Genomic DNA, 16,182 nt, shown 5'->3' on the forward strand with positions numbered 1-16,182 from the left:
CCTAAGCTTCAAAATATTTTATTGTGAACAGTAAGGAGAAAAGTAACAAGGTGGGTTTACTTTAATAAAACAATGTTTTCCCAAAATACTTTTTTTAAAAAGATTTTTGGAAGGAAAAGAGGAAAAACATTTATAGTCAGTTGTATTTCTGCTTGGCACACCTGTCAAAAATCAAACCCTGAGTCCAGCCCTCTGTCAAACTGTTTTTAAGGGGACAAGGGATAATTTTCAGAATGCTTACGGCACTGAACATCAATGCAACAGACAGCTACTGCAAATGCCCTGTCAGGACTGTGACATAATTTTGTTTGTGGATCTTGCTTAGAAATGGGCAACAATATTTTACATTAAACAAAGTTTCCAGGTGGCCTTCATCAGAAGTCACACAGACAAAGCTTCTGTAGTTTAGTCTAGAAGTAGTGGAGGACAAAAAGTGACATATCTCCACCCAACAGGAAGAAGTATGACATCTTTTTGCTAGCCAAAAGAGCAGAGGAGGAAGGGGGAGAGGCAAGCATTCCTCAGCATTTACAGTCTGGATACTCACAAGCCAAGAGAAACTAAAAACCTCAATAAAGTCAACTGCATGTTACTTTACTGTAATAACTCCCCACTCTGACATGTTGCAATTAGCTACCCCAAATTCTTGTATTTGCAAATGCAAAAGAGCACGTTATTGATCTGTATATGTGCATATCTACCACATGGGAAACTATTTATATTCTACCTCACATCTAAGCAAGAGGGAGGGGCAGGTTAATCTTCTTTACGCAACAGCTGAGCTGTCTCATCCTCACCTTAGGTAGGAGCCTGAAGAGAAGCAACAGGGCAAAAATCTACTGAACACTTAATATTCCCCAGTACAAGCCTGGCTGCAACAGGCAAATTGAAGAAAATCCTGTAGTTTTAAGAAAGCCTTACAGGATGCCAAATTATCATCTTAGTTCGAAGTAAACATGGCCATTGCTGACAACAGGGAATGCCAGGTGCACATCAGCTGAAAGGATACTAGGAAAAACAATTCACCTGTTCCATAACTTCTGGTGCCATCCAGCAAGGTGTGCCCACAAAAGTTTTCCTGACTTTATTTCTGGTAATGTCACCACCAGTGGCCAGAAACGCGCTAACGCCAAAGTCTGAAAAGAAAACAAAACCAGATTTTATTAAGAACATATCCCGAGCAAACTGAAAGGTTGTCCCCTCTTTCCCCTCATATTCCCAGCCATCTATTAAGTACTAGACCACACAGTTACGCATGAGGAGCATCCTAATAAACAAAGAATGATCAGCAGTTAGCTAAGAGTGCGGGTACATGAACGGTCTGTAGTCCACCATTCAATTACTGGGGACAGCAGAGCTTTCAGCGCTGGCTGGCAGAGGAAAATTCCACTTTCCATTACGGCCCACTGGTCACATTACAGCACGCCCGTGCTCCCCCAGCAGACCTGCTACTGTAAAAACCTGTCTCTGACAGCCAGTGCTTTATTTACATTTGTATACATACATAACAAGTAATAACTGAACTTCAGTTAGCATCCTGTTAATATTTGAAGCAATGAACTCTGGTACATAAAAAGTTACTAGACTTTATAACATTTAACTGTCCTAACTGCATCCTGGAGACTGAAGGTATCAGCCCCTTATTCTGGATGTTTTATTACCAGAACACGCTTACTTGGTAATCTTCCATCACTGAGATGCTCAGTGCTTTAACAGGAACTTGGACCGGTTCCCGATGATACAGCAGCATTACTGAATCGAGCAGCACATGCCGCTAACCAGCCCGACCATCCCAGAGGAAGCCTTGCAGACAGGTATTCACACCCTGCACAGCGTTCCCCCCACTTGAAACATCTTTCACAAGCTGAAGGATGCTCAAGGATGCCCCATGCACTCGCTGGTAATTGTATTACTCAAAGTAAATAATTCTTTTATCTTTGAAAGCATAGTTTTCATGTAACACTGATGTTTCATGCAATTAAGAATGACATGGAAAACAGGATCTGTGAACAGCAGCAGTAGTGTGCAGGGACAGCAATGGAATACAGTATGTTTGTTCAGAGAAGAGCATTACAAAAGATTTGGCAACCAAGTCATTCAAGAGAGGATGGCTGACTTTCCTTGGAGAAAAAAAAAATAAATAAATCAGGTGACAGGGAAACTGTAAACACAAAACTGTAAAAGTATTTCTTCCCAATTTGCTCCAAACTACACTGCTTATGTATTGCAGAATTATATAACTTGATTTTATCCACCCCCCTCCCACACTTTTTTAAACACAGTACAAGCAATCAAAATCTTGAATGCCATTTTTGAGATTGATGACAGGCTTGGAGGATGTCTCTGAAATTCAAGGGCTATTTCACATAAAAACAGAACATTATTGACCACAACTGGTTTGAAAATTCTTGAAACTCAGCTGACATAGCTAACTGTAAATGCAAGTCTTACTCAGAGGAGCCACAGAGTTACTCCATGGCTTACGGATGTTATCCTAACTGAGGAATCTAACCGAGGAACCAACTGCAATAAAAAGATCCCTCTTTACAATTTGCAAGCAATGGCATCCACGTGAGGACAGTCTCAAGCTTCCCTCCGCATCACACCAGCAGTGCAACGAGACCCTCCTCACCAGTCTTTCAATATTTGAGAAACACCACTGAAATTATCACTCAGAAGAATAAGATGCTGAAAGCTTTCAGCTCACTTAGGGTAGAGGCTTCCAAGGACAGGAACTTAGTGCTCACTAAAATACTAGACATGGCCAACTGAAAGTCGAAATTAAGGAAAGTTGCACAGAAATCACAGGGCTAAAACAAGCACTAGGAAATGCCTATCATTAGGGTTCAGCTTCTTCCAGATGCGCTGTCCTGTTCTCTTCACTGTTCCTGGAGGCATCTTGTCTTCCTGCTAACCTTGAAGTTTTAGCTCGTCTAGATGGATCACTATCCTCGTCAGCACTGCAATCTGTATTTTTCTGGAAATCCTCTTTTTGCAACAGTGATTTTGCTTTGAGATCTTCCATGTGTGTATCCACCATCCTTGCTTTTCTCAGAAAACTGAATGAGCTTCCTAAAAAGTTCAGAGTAAAATTACTTGCACTTTACCGCTCGTTACGGGAAGTCCCGCAAGATCTATTGTTCTAAACACAAGAGCAATTAGAAGTTCTTTTAAAAAAGATAATATTAATAGAAACTTGTCCAAGTGCCATCAGCATATTATTGTGATGTGCTGTATTTGAACTTGTGTATATTATCTTACCTCAAGTTTCCATGCAGTCATTTTGAGGGTAAAGGAAATGCCATTCAAAGCAAAAGCATTCCAGCCGTAAAAACACAAGTCCTTCACACAGCGCACGCAGCATTCACCACATTTCACATCAAACGTGGGTTTATAAATTCCAGTTGGAAATTGTGCCCCTACATCTGCCATCTGAGGTCAGCAGAAAGCTTAAACAGAATTAACTTTTATTCTGTTGCATGGTTGATTTATTCAATGTTTTCCCAATCAATTTCCCTCATTTCCAGTGGGCTATAACAGGAACAACCTGCCTGTGCTACTCTGCTGTAAGGAATGACTTTGAAACAGTCTTCTCAAATGTCACCTTACTAACTTTATCCAAGTCTCAGCTATTAAGATAAGAATTTGCCTGCTCTCAAGAAATATCTGTAAAGCAATAAAATAAAATCCTGACCACAAGTTAGGGTTCAATTCTTACTTCTGAGCAGTTGGTACGATCTGCATCTCATTCTCTCTGCCAGTGTTAACTACCCTCAGAAAGGCTAAAACAGAACAGGTTATTGCAAATGAATTTAACTCTAGAAAATGGGGAAAGTCACGAAATTCAAGAGGTACGATAGCTCAGAAGTGTTTACATTTGTACTCTTCCTTGGCAGCTTGTACTTTATATTAGCTCACTACAGTGATAACTGGAAAGGGCTGCATCACCAGAAACAGGAAGGAATTGGAAAGGTTTGGACCTGGCTTGCAATGCCAGTAACCACCACTGCTGGGAATCCAACAATTGTCAGATATTCTAAAGGAGCCCAAAAACTGCAGACTTCCAGCAGTCTTCTAGTAAATAGTAGTCTCCAGGATGTCTGGATGCAAGTGGTAGGATCATTTTTTTAAATCATTTTTCTGAAGCAATGTAGAAAAGATTCATCTGCTAGACCTGTTTCAGTGATATAAACCAAAGACTTCTTTTAAAGATATATATATATATATATCTCCAGACTCTCATATCACAGCAAAAACAATCCAGAATGGAAATGACAATTCTGCTGATGCAGGCTTTGCAAAAAATACGGCCAATTTTGTCTTTTTCAGCAGAAACATCATGAGTTGCAAACCACATACCCTACAGAACACTCTACAGTGGCAATGAAGTTGCAGGCTAGTGTTTGAAAAAGCATGGTATTAGGCAACAATTCCCACTATTAAGGTATCCAAGCTGTCAAACTTGAAAAACTATTCTGGCCACACAGGAAATGCAAAAGCTGAAAGGAGAATCTCCTCTTACTGTTCTGCATTGCAGAAACAAAGACCCAGTCTGAACAAGACTGCAAGAATGCTGTGGCAGGACCACGTCACAACCGCACCATTGCTGCTGTGTACCTCAGGAAGATACATTTCTACAGTATCACAAGTGAGATTGTTTTCTCCAAATCTAGAAGCCAGCCGTTAAAAATCATCTCTCTTTGGCCATCTCATATTGTAACATTACCTTAATTCTAAAAAGCTTAAGTACCTGCTACTGTAGGTAGCTACCTACAAGGTAGGTACAAGGGAAAGAAGGCTGTGCACTAACTAGGAGCCAGAACCAAAGCCTACTGACATCAGGAAGGCTCCTACAGAGTTTGGTGGGTTTGGATCAGACCCTAAAGCAGTTCCCAACTTCAGTGCGGGCAGAACAACAGAATTAACCAATCTTGACTTCAAACCACTCGGAGTTGTTTTTAAACTTGGGTAGCTGAGATATTATCCCTCCTCAAGCAAAAATAAAAGTATTTCAGAAGACAGCACTAAGTCTTTTTTTCACTGGTCACCTTCCTTCTTGTCCAGTTGTTCACCATCAGCAAATATCTGCAGTTGTACTTAGTGTTTTTCTGCAAACCTTAAAGCTTTTAGAGCACTGAAGATGAATAAAGCCTGGCAGGAAGAGGAGAAAGACAGTGGTAAATAGCAATTTTGTGCTGAGAACGCAGCAGGTGGTAAGACGCTAGAGAAAAGGAAGAGTAGTGATGAACAAGAATCAAAAACTTCTTTCCTTTTAAAGACTATATGGTCATAGAGTGGTATTGGATCTATAAATACACACTTGTTCTCCCAAATTCTCATTTAGAAAGGTAGATCTTTTCAGTCACATATCTTTCTAATCAATTCACATGCAGAACAGCAGCTTTATTGCATCACAAGTTTAGCCTTTTCGCAATAATGTCAAGGCACAGAAAAGATGTACGAAATCCCTTTGCCAAGTAAACATAAAGATCACATCTGAAACCAAGCCCCAACAGCATGTTAATAAAGATAACACTAATACTGCACAAAGTAACTTAAGGATGACAAAGCCCAGGCCGGGTGAAGCTACCGCCCTTGGAAAAGTTCACAAGTGGTTTCAACAACCAAACAGCGCAACATCCCTTCAGGAAACGCAGATATTACAAGTGACACAAAGAAGAAGTTACTTCACATCATGCTGCTGCAGGGGAGGCACCAAAACTCTCCACCAACCACAAAGAAAAATACTTTTGCCCCTTTTTTCGAAAGAGAGAAGAGGCTCAGAAGTGTCCCTGATACAACAGCGGCCGCTCGAGTCAGCCCTGCAATCGCACACCTCTCCCCGAGTTAGATGCATGCCTTGCCCCTTGTTAAAGCAATTCAATCTCCCAAAGTTAGAGTTGCCTAAAGGAAAGTGGGGGAATGACACTGCCTGCATCATAGCTCGATGTTTATGTAGAGCACTATTTTAGTACAATGAATTAAGAGCAGTCAGGAACACAGCGAACCGGTGACAAGCTGGCATGGATTTGTGGAAAGTTACACAAATTCAGTTACACAAGTTTTGCCTGGCCTTAACTATCCCCATTTTATAAATAGATAAAGCGAGAGGGGTTAGGCAATTTGCCCAGTATCAATTAGCAAGTCCTGAACAACTCTGTGAAATCTCAATCTACTTCAACCGCTTGGCAACACGGCCTGCCCGGGACATGGCAGGCACACTGAGCGCCTCTTGGAGTACGTTATAATAATCCGAGTGGTTTTAAAACCTGAAGATATCGTGTTATTGTCCCTACAACAGAAAAATCCCACACGTGTAGGGACGTGCACCTTTCAGCCTTCGTAGACCCTTGCTTCTTCACATTCTATCACGGAGGGGTGGGTGACAGCATTATTTAATATCCCAGTGGATAAAATCAGAGGAAAAAAGATTTAGTCTGCACCCAGTCTCAGTAGGGTGCTAATATCGTGCCATGGTTGGAGCATGGTTCGTACCGAGCAAGTCTCATGCACCCTGGGAGAGTTTCCCTCAATCTCTCCCAGCCCTTTCCAGTCTATCAAGACTCTCACTTCATTTCACAATAATTTTAGGGCCTGCACAGTTAAATAAACTGAAGAACATTAAGCCTTGCTTACTGTGAGAAGAAGTCTCCTGTTTATGCAGCAATATTGGTGCTGATACAGTTTATGTTGACAAAGAGTGTTTTTACCCGTGCAGCTTTTAGACTCCAGGGAGCCAATAAATGCCAGGGCAAAGAGGTTTTATGCTCTGATTAAAAAAAAAAAAAAAAAAGATACAATAATTGCCATGGAGATGCTGGAACACAAAAGAATGTGGTTATCTCAATTTACATTGCAACCACCGTCAGCACAGCCCAGAACAATGGTATCTGGGAAAGAGTCCTGCTCTCTCCAGAAGACAGATTAACTCAATGTGCAGGAAAACACTTCAAACTGAGAATGCGATACTTTCTGAATTGTAACAGGCTCCAAAAAGTTGGTGCCAAGCCACAAGCCCAAGCCAGAGCCCTTGGGGGAAAAAAAAAAGAAAAAGAAAAAAAAAAAGAAAAAAAAAGATGTTAAGATAGAAGCAAACAGCCTCAGTTTAGGTCTCACTGGTCAGCTGGATCTGTTAAAGGCAATTTTATGCCTTGGTTCAGTGGATGCACATTTTGAAAGCAAAAGGAGCTACATAGTTAAAAACAGACAGAGCCATGAGTAAAAATACCAAGTCCCAGGACCTGGGGAGGAGTCTGAAGCTGGGCGTTTGCACAGGCCATTAGAGGAATTTTTAGAGTTCCTACTTCCAGCAAATACCCCCAAGCTCAGATTTCTCCTCCGTCGCTTTACCTGCACCCGCCTCAGCTCACAGTGCTCCCACAGCAGCTTTCACATCCGATGCACATCAATGTGGAGTTACAAACAGAACCTGAGAAACATCGGACACACTTCATCAAGTTGCTTTTTCTGTTCAGCCTTAACAGAACTGCACAGCCCAAATTAACAAAAGAGGCTTCAGTTTTCACTGGTTAGAACTGTATAATCCTGCAGCAAAATTAGTGCCATGAGTTCTATACAGTGAAAGTTTCCCAAGTAATTAAATTCACTGACATGTTGTAGAGGTATAGCCCGGCAGTGGGGTTTCCTCCACCACGGGGTCGAGCATTTTTTTCTAAACCTTGAAAGCAGCTTTGTTTTTTTCCTCAAAGGATTTCCAGTTTGAGATTCACATTCCTTACATTTAAGATTTACATTTCTTCTGAGACGAGAAACATGAACTGTGTCGAGCAGTAGGAAACACACAGGAACACGAGGTTGCAAAGGCCAAACACTGAGTAAGACCCTCTTAACAACTGTTCACAGGCAGTTTTGATAGAGGGATGGCAAAAGGGAAAGGAGTCATTATAAAATAATTGAAGTCATTCTTTCCTGCTACATTATTTGCATTTTTATGCACACCAAACCAGCTCCTTCAAGAGAGGTGCCCCATTCACTCTAACCCTGAGGCTTCCCTCCACAGCTGATCAATCTTTTTTTTCCTCATGGTGTAACTTTCCAGCGAAACTTAAACACCTTTGTTTCATGGGAACGCAGTGATGTCATCCAGCTGATAATTGAAGCACTCAACGATCAAGAGAATTATTCATAATATGCATTAATATTATTGTCAAAGGCAAGTGCTTTGATCTTGTTGAAACAAAACTCACTTTATTGGGATTGGTTTGCTTCCAGCATTTTTTCCTCCTCAAAAAATTCACGAGAAATTTTGCTATTTCATCCTGGGTCAGGAGGAAAGGAAGCTTAAGTGTCAGAAATTCCCACAGAAACAAAATCTCATGTTATGACCAGGTCAGGCTATTCTCTAGCATTCCGTCATTCATTTATTTTTGTTTCTTTCAAGTCATCAGTTGCCTTTGCAGAAACGAAAGTGCTTCCTGCCACTGTAGTGAACTTGCTGACCTTGGTTGAGTTTAGTCGCTCTGCTGTCTCTCACAAAAGGTTACAGCGTTAGTCCTTTTGCATGTTCAAAGAAAGAATTTGTAAAGAGGGAACTTTGCACATCTTGCAACGTTGCCTTCGCAGGATATGCAGAGACATAGATTTCATCATTTAAACATTGCACATATAAACCACTAGTAGATAGTTCAGCCCAGGGGAACACGTACAAATCACAGACAAAATAAATCCTCTGAAATTCGTACAAGTAAGACTAGTCAACCTTAAAACTGCTTATGAACTAAAAATTATTCAGCAGAAAAAAAAAATACTTGAACAGGTACCTATTAACAGTGAGCCTTAATTAAAAAAAAGCCAAGCCCTGGCACCCTTGTGGAAGAGAAACACAAGCAGCTTTCTGCTAGGCTGGCAGAAACACTTGGAGTAACAGTGCATTGTTCTAATGCAACAGCTATTTGGAGCCTCTCCCAGAACATAATCTAAAGTTCTGTACAATTACAAATCCAAAATGTTACGTCTTGGCCCCATTATGGAAAAAAACTGTAGGATTTCACTGTATAAAGTTTGCTCCTTTGAGCATTTTAAAAGCCACTCCCTACCTTCCATCAGCTGCCACATGGGATGAATTATTTACACCTCATTAGAAATATAACAGCAGGCATTAAGAGCACTGGGAGACTTAAAAGGGAAAACAAAGCAACTTCAGGTTTTGAACAGAAGTCCTGTATTTTAGGTGTTATGTCCTGTACAAGCGCTTATTGCCTTTTGCAGAGGAAGAGCAGCCACCTATAAAAACAACCTGCATCGCAATGCGTTCTGCCTCCTGGGGGAAAATCTACACCCTTCATTTCAAGATGCAAATCCAGGCATAGAGATACCAAAGGAGCCCAGACACCTCTCAGCACTACACAACACGCACTTCTGCCCGACACGACAGTCATTGCCACACAGCTGCAAAGCCCGGTCCCTTAACCCCCGGCACACTGGCTTCACCCACTGCTGTGCCTCTACCAGCAGGACAGGGCACTAAAAGAGACCTTATCACAAACAGATACGGCTCTTTCCAATTACATATGGGACTGAAAAAGTTAAACATGTACAAGGATGTTTGCTAAGATGGCAGGACCAGATGCGAGCTCTGCCCTCTAGCTAGAGGTGGCACAAGGACTGGAAAGGCACCACAAGATTCATGGGAAGAGCACAGTCCTGATGGAAAGGACAGTTGGAGAGAAATCTTACTCAGGATAGGAAAATGGCACACTGGGAAGAAGAGGAAAAACAAGCCTCACAGGTTCTAAATGTACTCTCCAAAAATCTTGTCTTACCTAACAGTCCACAATAATAATAATAATTCTTGATTTCTGGAAAGAAGAGTGAAGTCTGTAGGAACATGTATGAAATAAGAAACCAGAAGGGCACGGGGGGGAGAGAACAACAGCCACCACACACCACCCTTTCCCACAGACATATGATCCATCCACACCAAGGACTGTTTCCAACATACCTGTGTTGATGCAGCTCATGACAGCAGTGACTACAACAGACGTCTCCCTCCAGGCACATCTGTATTAGCTAAAGCAACTGTCTTAACAGTCTTCCCTACCCTGTTCCTCAGCTTACATGACTGCTTCCAAGACTTTCAGTTCACCCCAGTTTGGGCTGGGCTAGGGCAGTCAGTTAAACATGCACTCTGCCACTCGTTTCAACTGAAGCAGACTAGGAAGCATCGACATGAGCAGTTTGACCAGCAGATCTTTGGTTAAGGTGAAGTTGCGAGTGACTTTTACCATCGGACATATCAATTTCCTTCTGATGAATCTATCCACTGTTCACCACAGTCCTTTTGAAAACCACCTTACACATTGATGATAAATCAGTGAGGTCTGTGCAGTCCACTTCCAAGCCTATGAACCTGCTGTTTTAAAAATCTACTAGCTTATGCCAAGAATTTTACCTAATCTGTTGATTCTGAGGGCTTAACAGTCAAAGGATTTATTCATGCTGATTGTCATCATTCCAAAGAACGGTATTTTAAGATAAGAAGATGTAATAAACTCTGGGTTGTTTTTTTTTTTTATTTTGGTTTGTGGTTTGTTTATTGTTGGAGTTTTTGGTGGTGTTGGTTTGGTTTTGTTTGTTTTAAGAACTGTGGGGCTTCTTGAAGCTAACATTTTTATGTAGGTTTCTTCTTGATCATTAAACCATCTCTTGGGATACACACTTACACCTAAAGTTTATTCAAAGCTACAAGGAAAGTTACCTGCAATTTGCACTGAGCCATCTTCTCCAAGAAGAATATTTCCTGCTTTCACATCCCTGCAGAAAAACAAAGCAACAACAAGCAGAAGTCATTAAATCTTTCCTTCAACCAACAAAAATACATTAAAAGGTTATTATTTCTTGTATTTTGCTTCTTGCATTAGCACCTCCTGCTTCCAATCATGCAGAAACAGTAGGGACTTAACACCAATTGTAACTTCAGTAGACAGACACTGAGTGGTATTTCTATGATTTATAGCTAGTAGCATTTTAAGTACTATGCACAAAAAAAAAAAAAAAAAAAAAAAAAAAAATCGAAAAACTTATCAGAAGGTACCCTCAAAAATACAATCGAAGTGGTTTGTCCCAGGTTCTTAAGTTAGCTAAAAATGTGAACACAGAACCTAGCACTGGTCTGATACTCAGGTACCCTTTTAGGGGGGGAGACTTCAAGAGATGGTGAGTTGATCTAGTCTCACTACCGCTGAATGCATCCTACTCTTCCCCAGCCCCAAGTCTCGCTGCTCTCCAGCCCTGGAGGAGTTCATGTGCTTCCTCAGGAAGCCAGTTTAGCCCCATACACTGGTGAAAATCCAGACAGAAGAAAAACGTTGTTTGCTCATGGTTTAATGAACTGAACCACATTACCAAGGGTCAGGTGAGCAGGGCTGGTACAACAGAGACGGTGAGAATGGGAAAGTGGGGCCACTCAACTGTCCTGAAGTCTTAACTTTAGTGAAAAAGTCTCCTCGATTGTTTTTCGACCAAAGTCAATGAATGCACAAGAACATCCAGCATATGCTACGAAAGTTACTGGACCGTCCTCTTTCTACCCCAAGAAAGCTCTAGTTTGTTAGGTTAACAGCAGTACTTCTCCATCCTCGAGGGGAACGCTACTTTCACTCCAAATATGCCTTGAAGTTTTACAGCTTATTTTCACAGGCTGCTCCCCACGCAAAGTCAAGAGAAGCACCTTTGTAGTTGACACCTGCATTCAGCACCATGGCTGCTAAACTTGCACTGGCTAGGAAACCGTGCAGACCTCTAGCACATGCAGGTGCTGTCTCAAGACAGGCTGCAAGCACAGCAACTGCCTGGGGAATGGATGCCCATGAATAGACAGCATTTCACAACACACCTCACCTTAATGGAAACCACCTGCATGGCAGAGAAAAGGAAAAAAAGGAAAAAACCCAAGACAAGCAGATTCTCCCTCCACTGCCTTCCTCAAATATTCCAAATGCTTTCACACACAAAAAAGAAGTCAAAAGCTATTTTCTCTCTCCTCCCTCATGCATCATGAGGGCAGAACTGGCATGAAGGCCTGGCCAAAGAGCCCTGGTCGGGCCCTGGAAATCCTCTCCTTCCTGGCTTTGCTCTTCTGAAGAAGAGCCTGGGCCACTGCCAGTTCCAGGCCAGGATAATTTTAAACACATCCTCTCCAGCATTAGCATTTGTTAGATTCTTCCCAATAGCCAGTCTAGGACACTGGCATGGCAAGGCTTTCCCCCAGCACACAGCAGAACAAAAGTGAACAAAGACTGTCCATAAGACAGTCCCACTAAAGATTATTTTAACAGCAAACTGTGGCTGACAGCAGCTTTAGCCTTCAAACAAGTATTTCAAGTCCTGCCAAATATACACCTCTTGCTAGCAGCGACCATCTTGGAGCCTAATCCCTGTTTGAAACACAAGGATAAGAGCAAGTACAGGAAAATACTGATTTGCTTTAATGATCAAGAACACTTGGACAGATCTATATGGAAACACTGAAGTTGTATGGCAAGATAGCCTTGAGAAGCTGACATAACAGCAGAATGGAATTCAAAGCAGTAAGAAGCTGTGACAGCGATGCTGGAATAAGTAGACAAACGTAAAACAATCAGTGCCAGTCAGCTCCTGTCCTGCTCATTTTACATTGGCCAAATACATGAACACGCATTTAGGGGCAAGTCAGCTTTCCCTCCCAGAAGCATTATTTTGTTTTCTTCCTGCAATTAACAGCTGCAGCCATTGCAGACAAGAAAGCATCAGCACTGCAGTGCATGGAGACTCTTAAGTAGACGGAGGGACCTGAAGGGATTAAATACAACATTAAGCATATAGCTATGCTACCCCCCCTTAGCATCCATTGGCCAAATCCAATACAATCAGAGTTGTAGAGAGTTAATTGCCATGAGATACAAACCTGACTAACTCCTGCACTCCCACAAAGCGTTCACAGTCCGTGACAGTGAGGGAATGGACATCTGCCAATATTTAGGTAGAAGATGCTTTTGGGATCCAACCCCATGAGCACGTGGAGCCATGAGCACGCAGCACCCAAGTCTGCTGCTTTGTAGGTAAGGAGCTGGCTCACACAGCATGAAATGTGCTTGGCACAGGCGCAGCCATCTCCCAGAATCCCTCCTCGCACCAGCACTAATTCAGAGGGAACAGAGGGTGTTCAGGAAACTCTCCAATCCTACTGGAAATGTTTATCCAGACCGTCAGTTCTCCTACGACAGCCAGGACGCATGAGGCCCTTTTGAAGCTGCCTGCCAGTTCCAGGTTACGGGGAAAGGAATAGCATGCACCAAGGTTGCCCGTTGAAGTTATTGTTCCTCTTACTGAAGATGGACGCAAGTAATAGTAATTTCCTCTTCCATCTGTACTCCAAGGCAGCCCAGGATGCTGGAGCGTTTCCCCAGTAAGCTGGGCTGTGCGGTACTGTACAGCCTTTCCAAACTTCCCCTGCCGGCACAACAGCGTGTGCAGCTCACCGAGCAATGAAGGAAGTGCCAGGCAAGTTTTTAAAGCAGAACTGAGGATGAAGTCTCAACCATCGTGCGCTTCAAAGTCCAAAAAAACCTCGGGCAGGTTTCACTGATGTAGCAACAGTGGACAGAAAGCAGCACACATTCAATACCACCAGACCATCCTACCGTAACAGAGCAGGCTGGATGGGCTTGGAGTGCGGAAAGTAGTGAAACAAGCACTCAGATTGAATCCCACAGGAAAAAAAGAGCCAAAGGACTCCAGTCCCTTAACCCCCTCCAATGCAGAGGCTTGTCTTTTTTTTTTTTGTAACTTCAGCTTGGATTAATTAAAATTTACATATTTTCTCATTGGAAACAAAAGTCAGTAAATATGGTGCTTCAAGTTGGTTCAAGAAATTAAAACAAGTCATTACTACAATAAGAAATCCAGGAGGCCAACAACAGCGACTGCCAAATATCCAAGTCAAGCTGCAGAATTAAATCACCACTTGATGTGGCATTTTGTCCGGGTGACCAACCCTGTGAAAAGGCCATTACTCACCCCAGCGTGGTATACTCCACCCCAGAGTAGCAAAATGGATCAGCAGCAAGCTGCTTCGGGACACTGACTCCGTTTTGGAGTTACTGTACCACAGAGGCAACTTCCAGCTTTCCCATTCCTCACCCCAGTGTATTGCCATCACGTCACCCACTGCAACAGCACCGGGTGAACATCAAGCAGCATTAACACTGGGTGAACACAGATCCCTTTCTTTAGCATATACCGGTGTCACTGGCAGTATCTTCAAATTAGGTCCTCCTTTAAAACCATCTTTAAGACTAATTAATTGCATTTAAAGCAATGGGGCAGGGGAGAGAGGAACAGTGCTTTCCTGTTTATTCTCGTCAGGAGATGCTTATAAACTCACAAGCTGAATGGTGAGAAGTTTGTTACTCCAGGATATAGTTATTGCCAAGTATAACAATTTGAAGGTACTTCCTATTAATGTGGTAATGACCATATCCTGGGCTGATACACTCAGAATAAATGGTGTGCCTCTGGCATAATGACTATACTGGAAACAGGAAGCAGCTTTAGGCTGTAGCGTAAACAGTAATTATATCACATTTTAAATGAAGTTACAGAAGGCTGGAGTAAACTCTTTCTTGCCAGTAGCTTAACAAATGCTACCGTAGTACTGGACATTCCTGCTCCGTAGCTGTCATCTTCCTCTCTTCTAAAGCCTCCAAGAGCCCTTCCGCAAAACAACGATTATGCTTTTATTTACCTCGTACTTCACAACCAGAGTGGGAAGAGGGGTTTGGACTTGCTCCAGTGCAAAGCTGGATTCTCCACATCAGCCTTGAAAGGTTTAGCAGCAGGGCAGAAATCCCTCATCTGCATTCCAAACTGGTTTAGCTTCCCAGTGCGACCAAACACTAATGTACCAGTTACATCACATTAATGCCTCCAGGTTAGGGCTGGGCCATAGGCATTAGATGCTATATAACCAAAACCGATCCCTGATCCAACAAAATTACAATCAAGCATCCAGCTACAGGAGGCTTGGGAGCACAGGAAGGCAATGAGATGATGCTCCCCAGTTTCGAGTGCAGTGTTCCCACATCCCCCACAATTAATTTTTCAACGGGCCAGGGAGCGGAACTACAGGAACTGTATCCTAATGGCTTGTTCCCACTATAAAAAGCTGACATGAGTCCTTAAAATCCTGCTAAATGATCAGATCTGCCCTCACCCATAGCCCTCAATCCTTGGCACCGCCATATAGCAGTTGTCATTGCAGTGACAACACCAAGGGAAAAAGCAAGACTTGCTGGTCCATAATGGAAAGCAGCATTATCAACAACCAGCTGCAACTCTGCAATCCCGGCATATGCAATAAAACTTCATATTACAGACTTAAAAGAACTGATGTTTGCAACAAAAGCAATGAAGCATGCTAAGTTATTGCTTTTTAAACAAGCCTCTTAATATTGTTTGGAAATCGAAAAGGATTCACTTGGCTCGTGTTCAAAAGTCTACATTGGGAGCAATAGCTAGGACAATTTTTTAAGGCCACTGCAACCACAATACAAGTGACCTGAGCAAAGAGTGGCATCCCAGGACTTCTGTAGCCTAGCACTGAGAAGAAAACTGTCACATGAAGGGGGAAATGGAGGTAAGCCCTGTTTATTACGCCTTTGCTTCCAACCTGCTCATATGTGCCTTTAGGATGCAATGCTGGCTGTCAGTACAGCCATGAGTCATCTGCCCATTAAATGCAATTTACATCAACTGTAACAATAAGTTTTCATGGACTGAACTCTATAGTGCATAATTTGGCATGAGGAAGGAGTGGTTCGTCCTGCCAAGTTTCATTTAAAAAAAGAGAAGGTGCAAGATACAAGAATTACTGTTTTCTGTTACTGGTAATGAATAACTCAAAAATATTTATACTGAATGCAACCAACTGCTGGAGTTGACATTGTTCTGAGTAATTTGCAAAATACCTCCAGGACAATATCTCTACATACAATTAAACATGAAGCAATTTGTGACATTATACACCAAATGAGCACTATTCTCTCTCTACTATCCAACATTACTCTCCCTTCAATGATATGCTGTTACCTATGTCACCTCTTCCCTTTGCCTTATAAGCCAAGATATAAAAAGCTGGCTATACACGAGAGCTTTACCATTTGAGACAGAGCTGCAAAACGGAAA

At 42.3% G+C, this 16,182-nt stretch overlaps 1 protein-coding gene across 1 annotated transcript in view; it reads right to left on the bottom strand.

Moving 5' to 3' along the window:
* OXSR1 (oxidative stress responsive kinase 1) overlaps positions 1 to 16,182 on the bottom strand; it is a 95,055-nt gene that overhangs the window by 26,060 nt on the left and 52,813 nt on the right. Inside the window, exons 5-6 of the mRNA XM_050915914.1 lie at positions 10,718 to 10,773; positions 1,027 to 1,136 (exon numbers count right to left, since the gene is read on the bottom strand). Of these exons, the coding sequence (XP_050771871.1) occupies positions 1,027 to 1,136; positions 10,718 to 10,773 (166 nt within the window). The remainder of the gene's footprint in view (positions 1 to 1,026; positions 1,137 to 10,717; positions 10,774 to 16,182) is intronic.

This window comes from Gymnogyps californianus, chromosome 2 (genome assembly GCF_018139145.2).
Source record: "Gymnogyps californianus isolate 813 chromosome 2, ASM1813914v2, whole genome shotgun sequence".
Classification (NCBI taxonomy): Eukaryota; Metazoa; Chordata; class Aves; order Accipitriformes; family Cathartidae; genus Gymnogyps; species Gymnogyps californianus.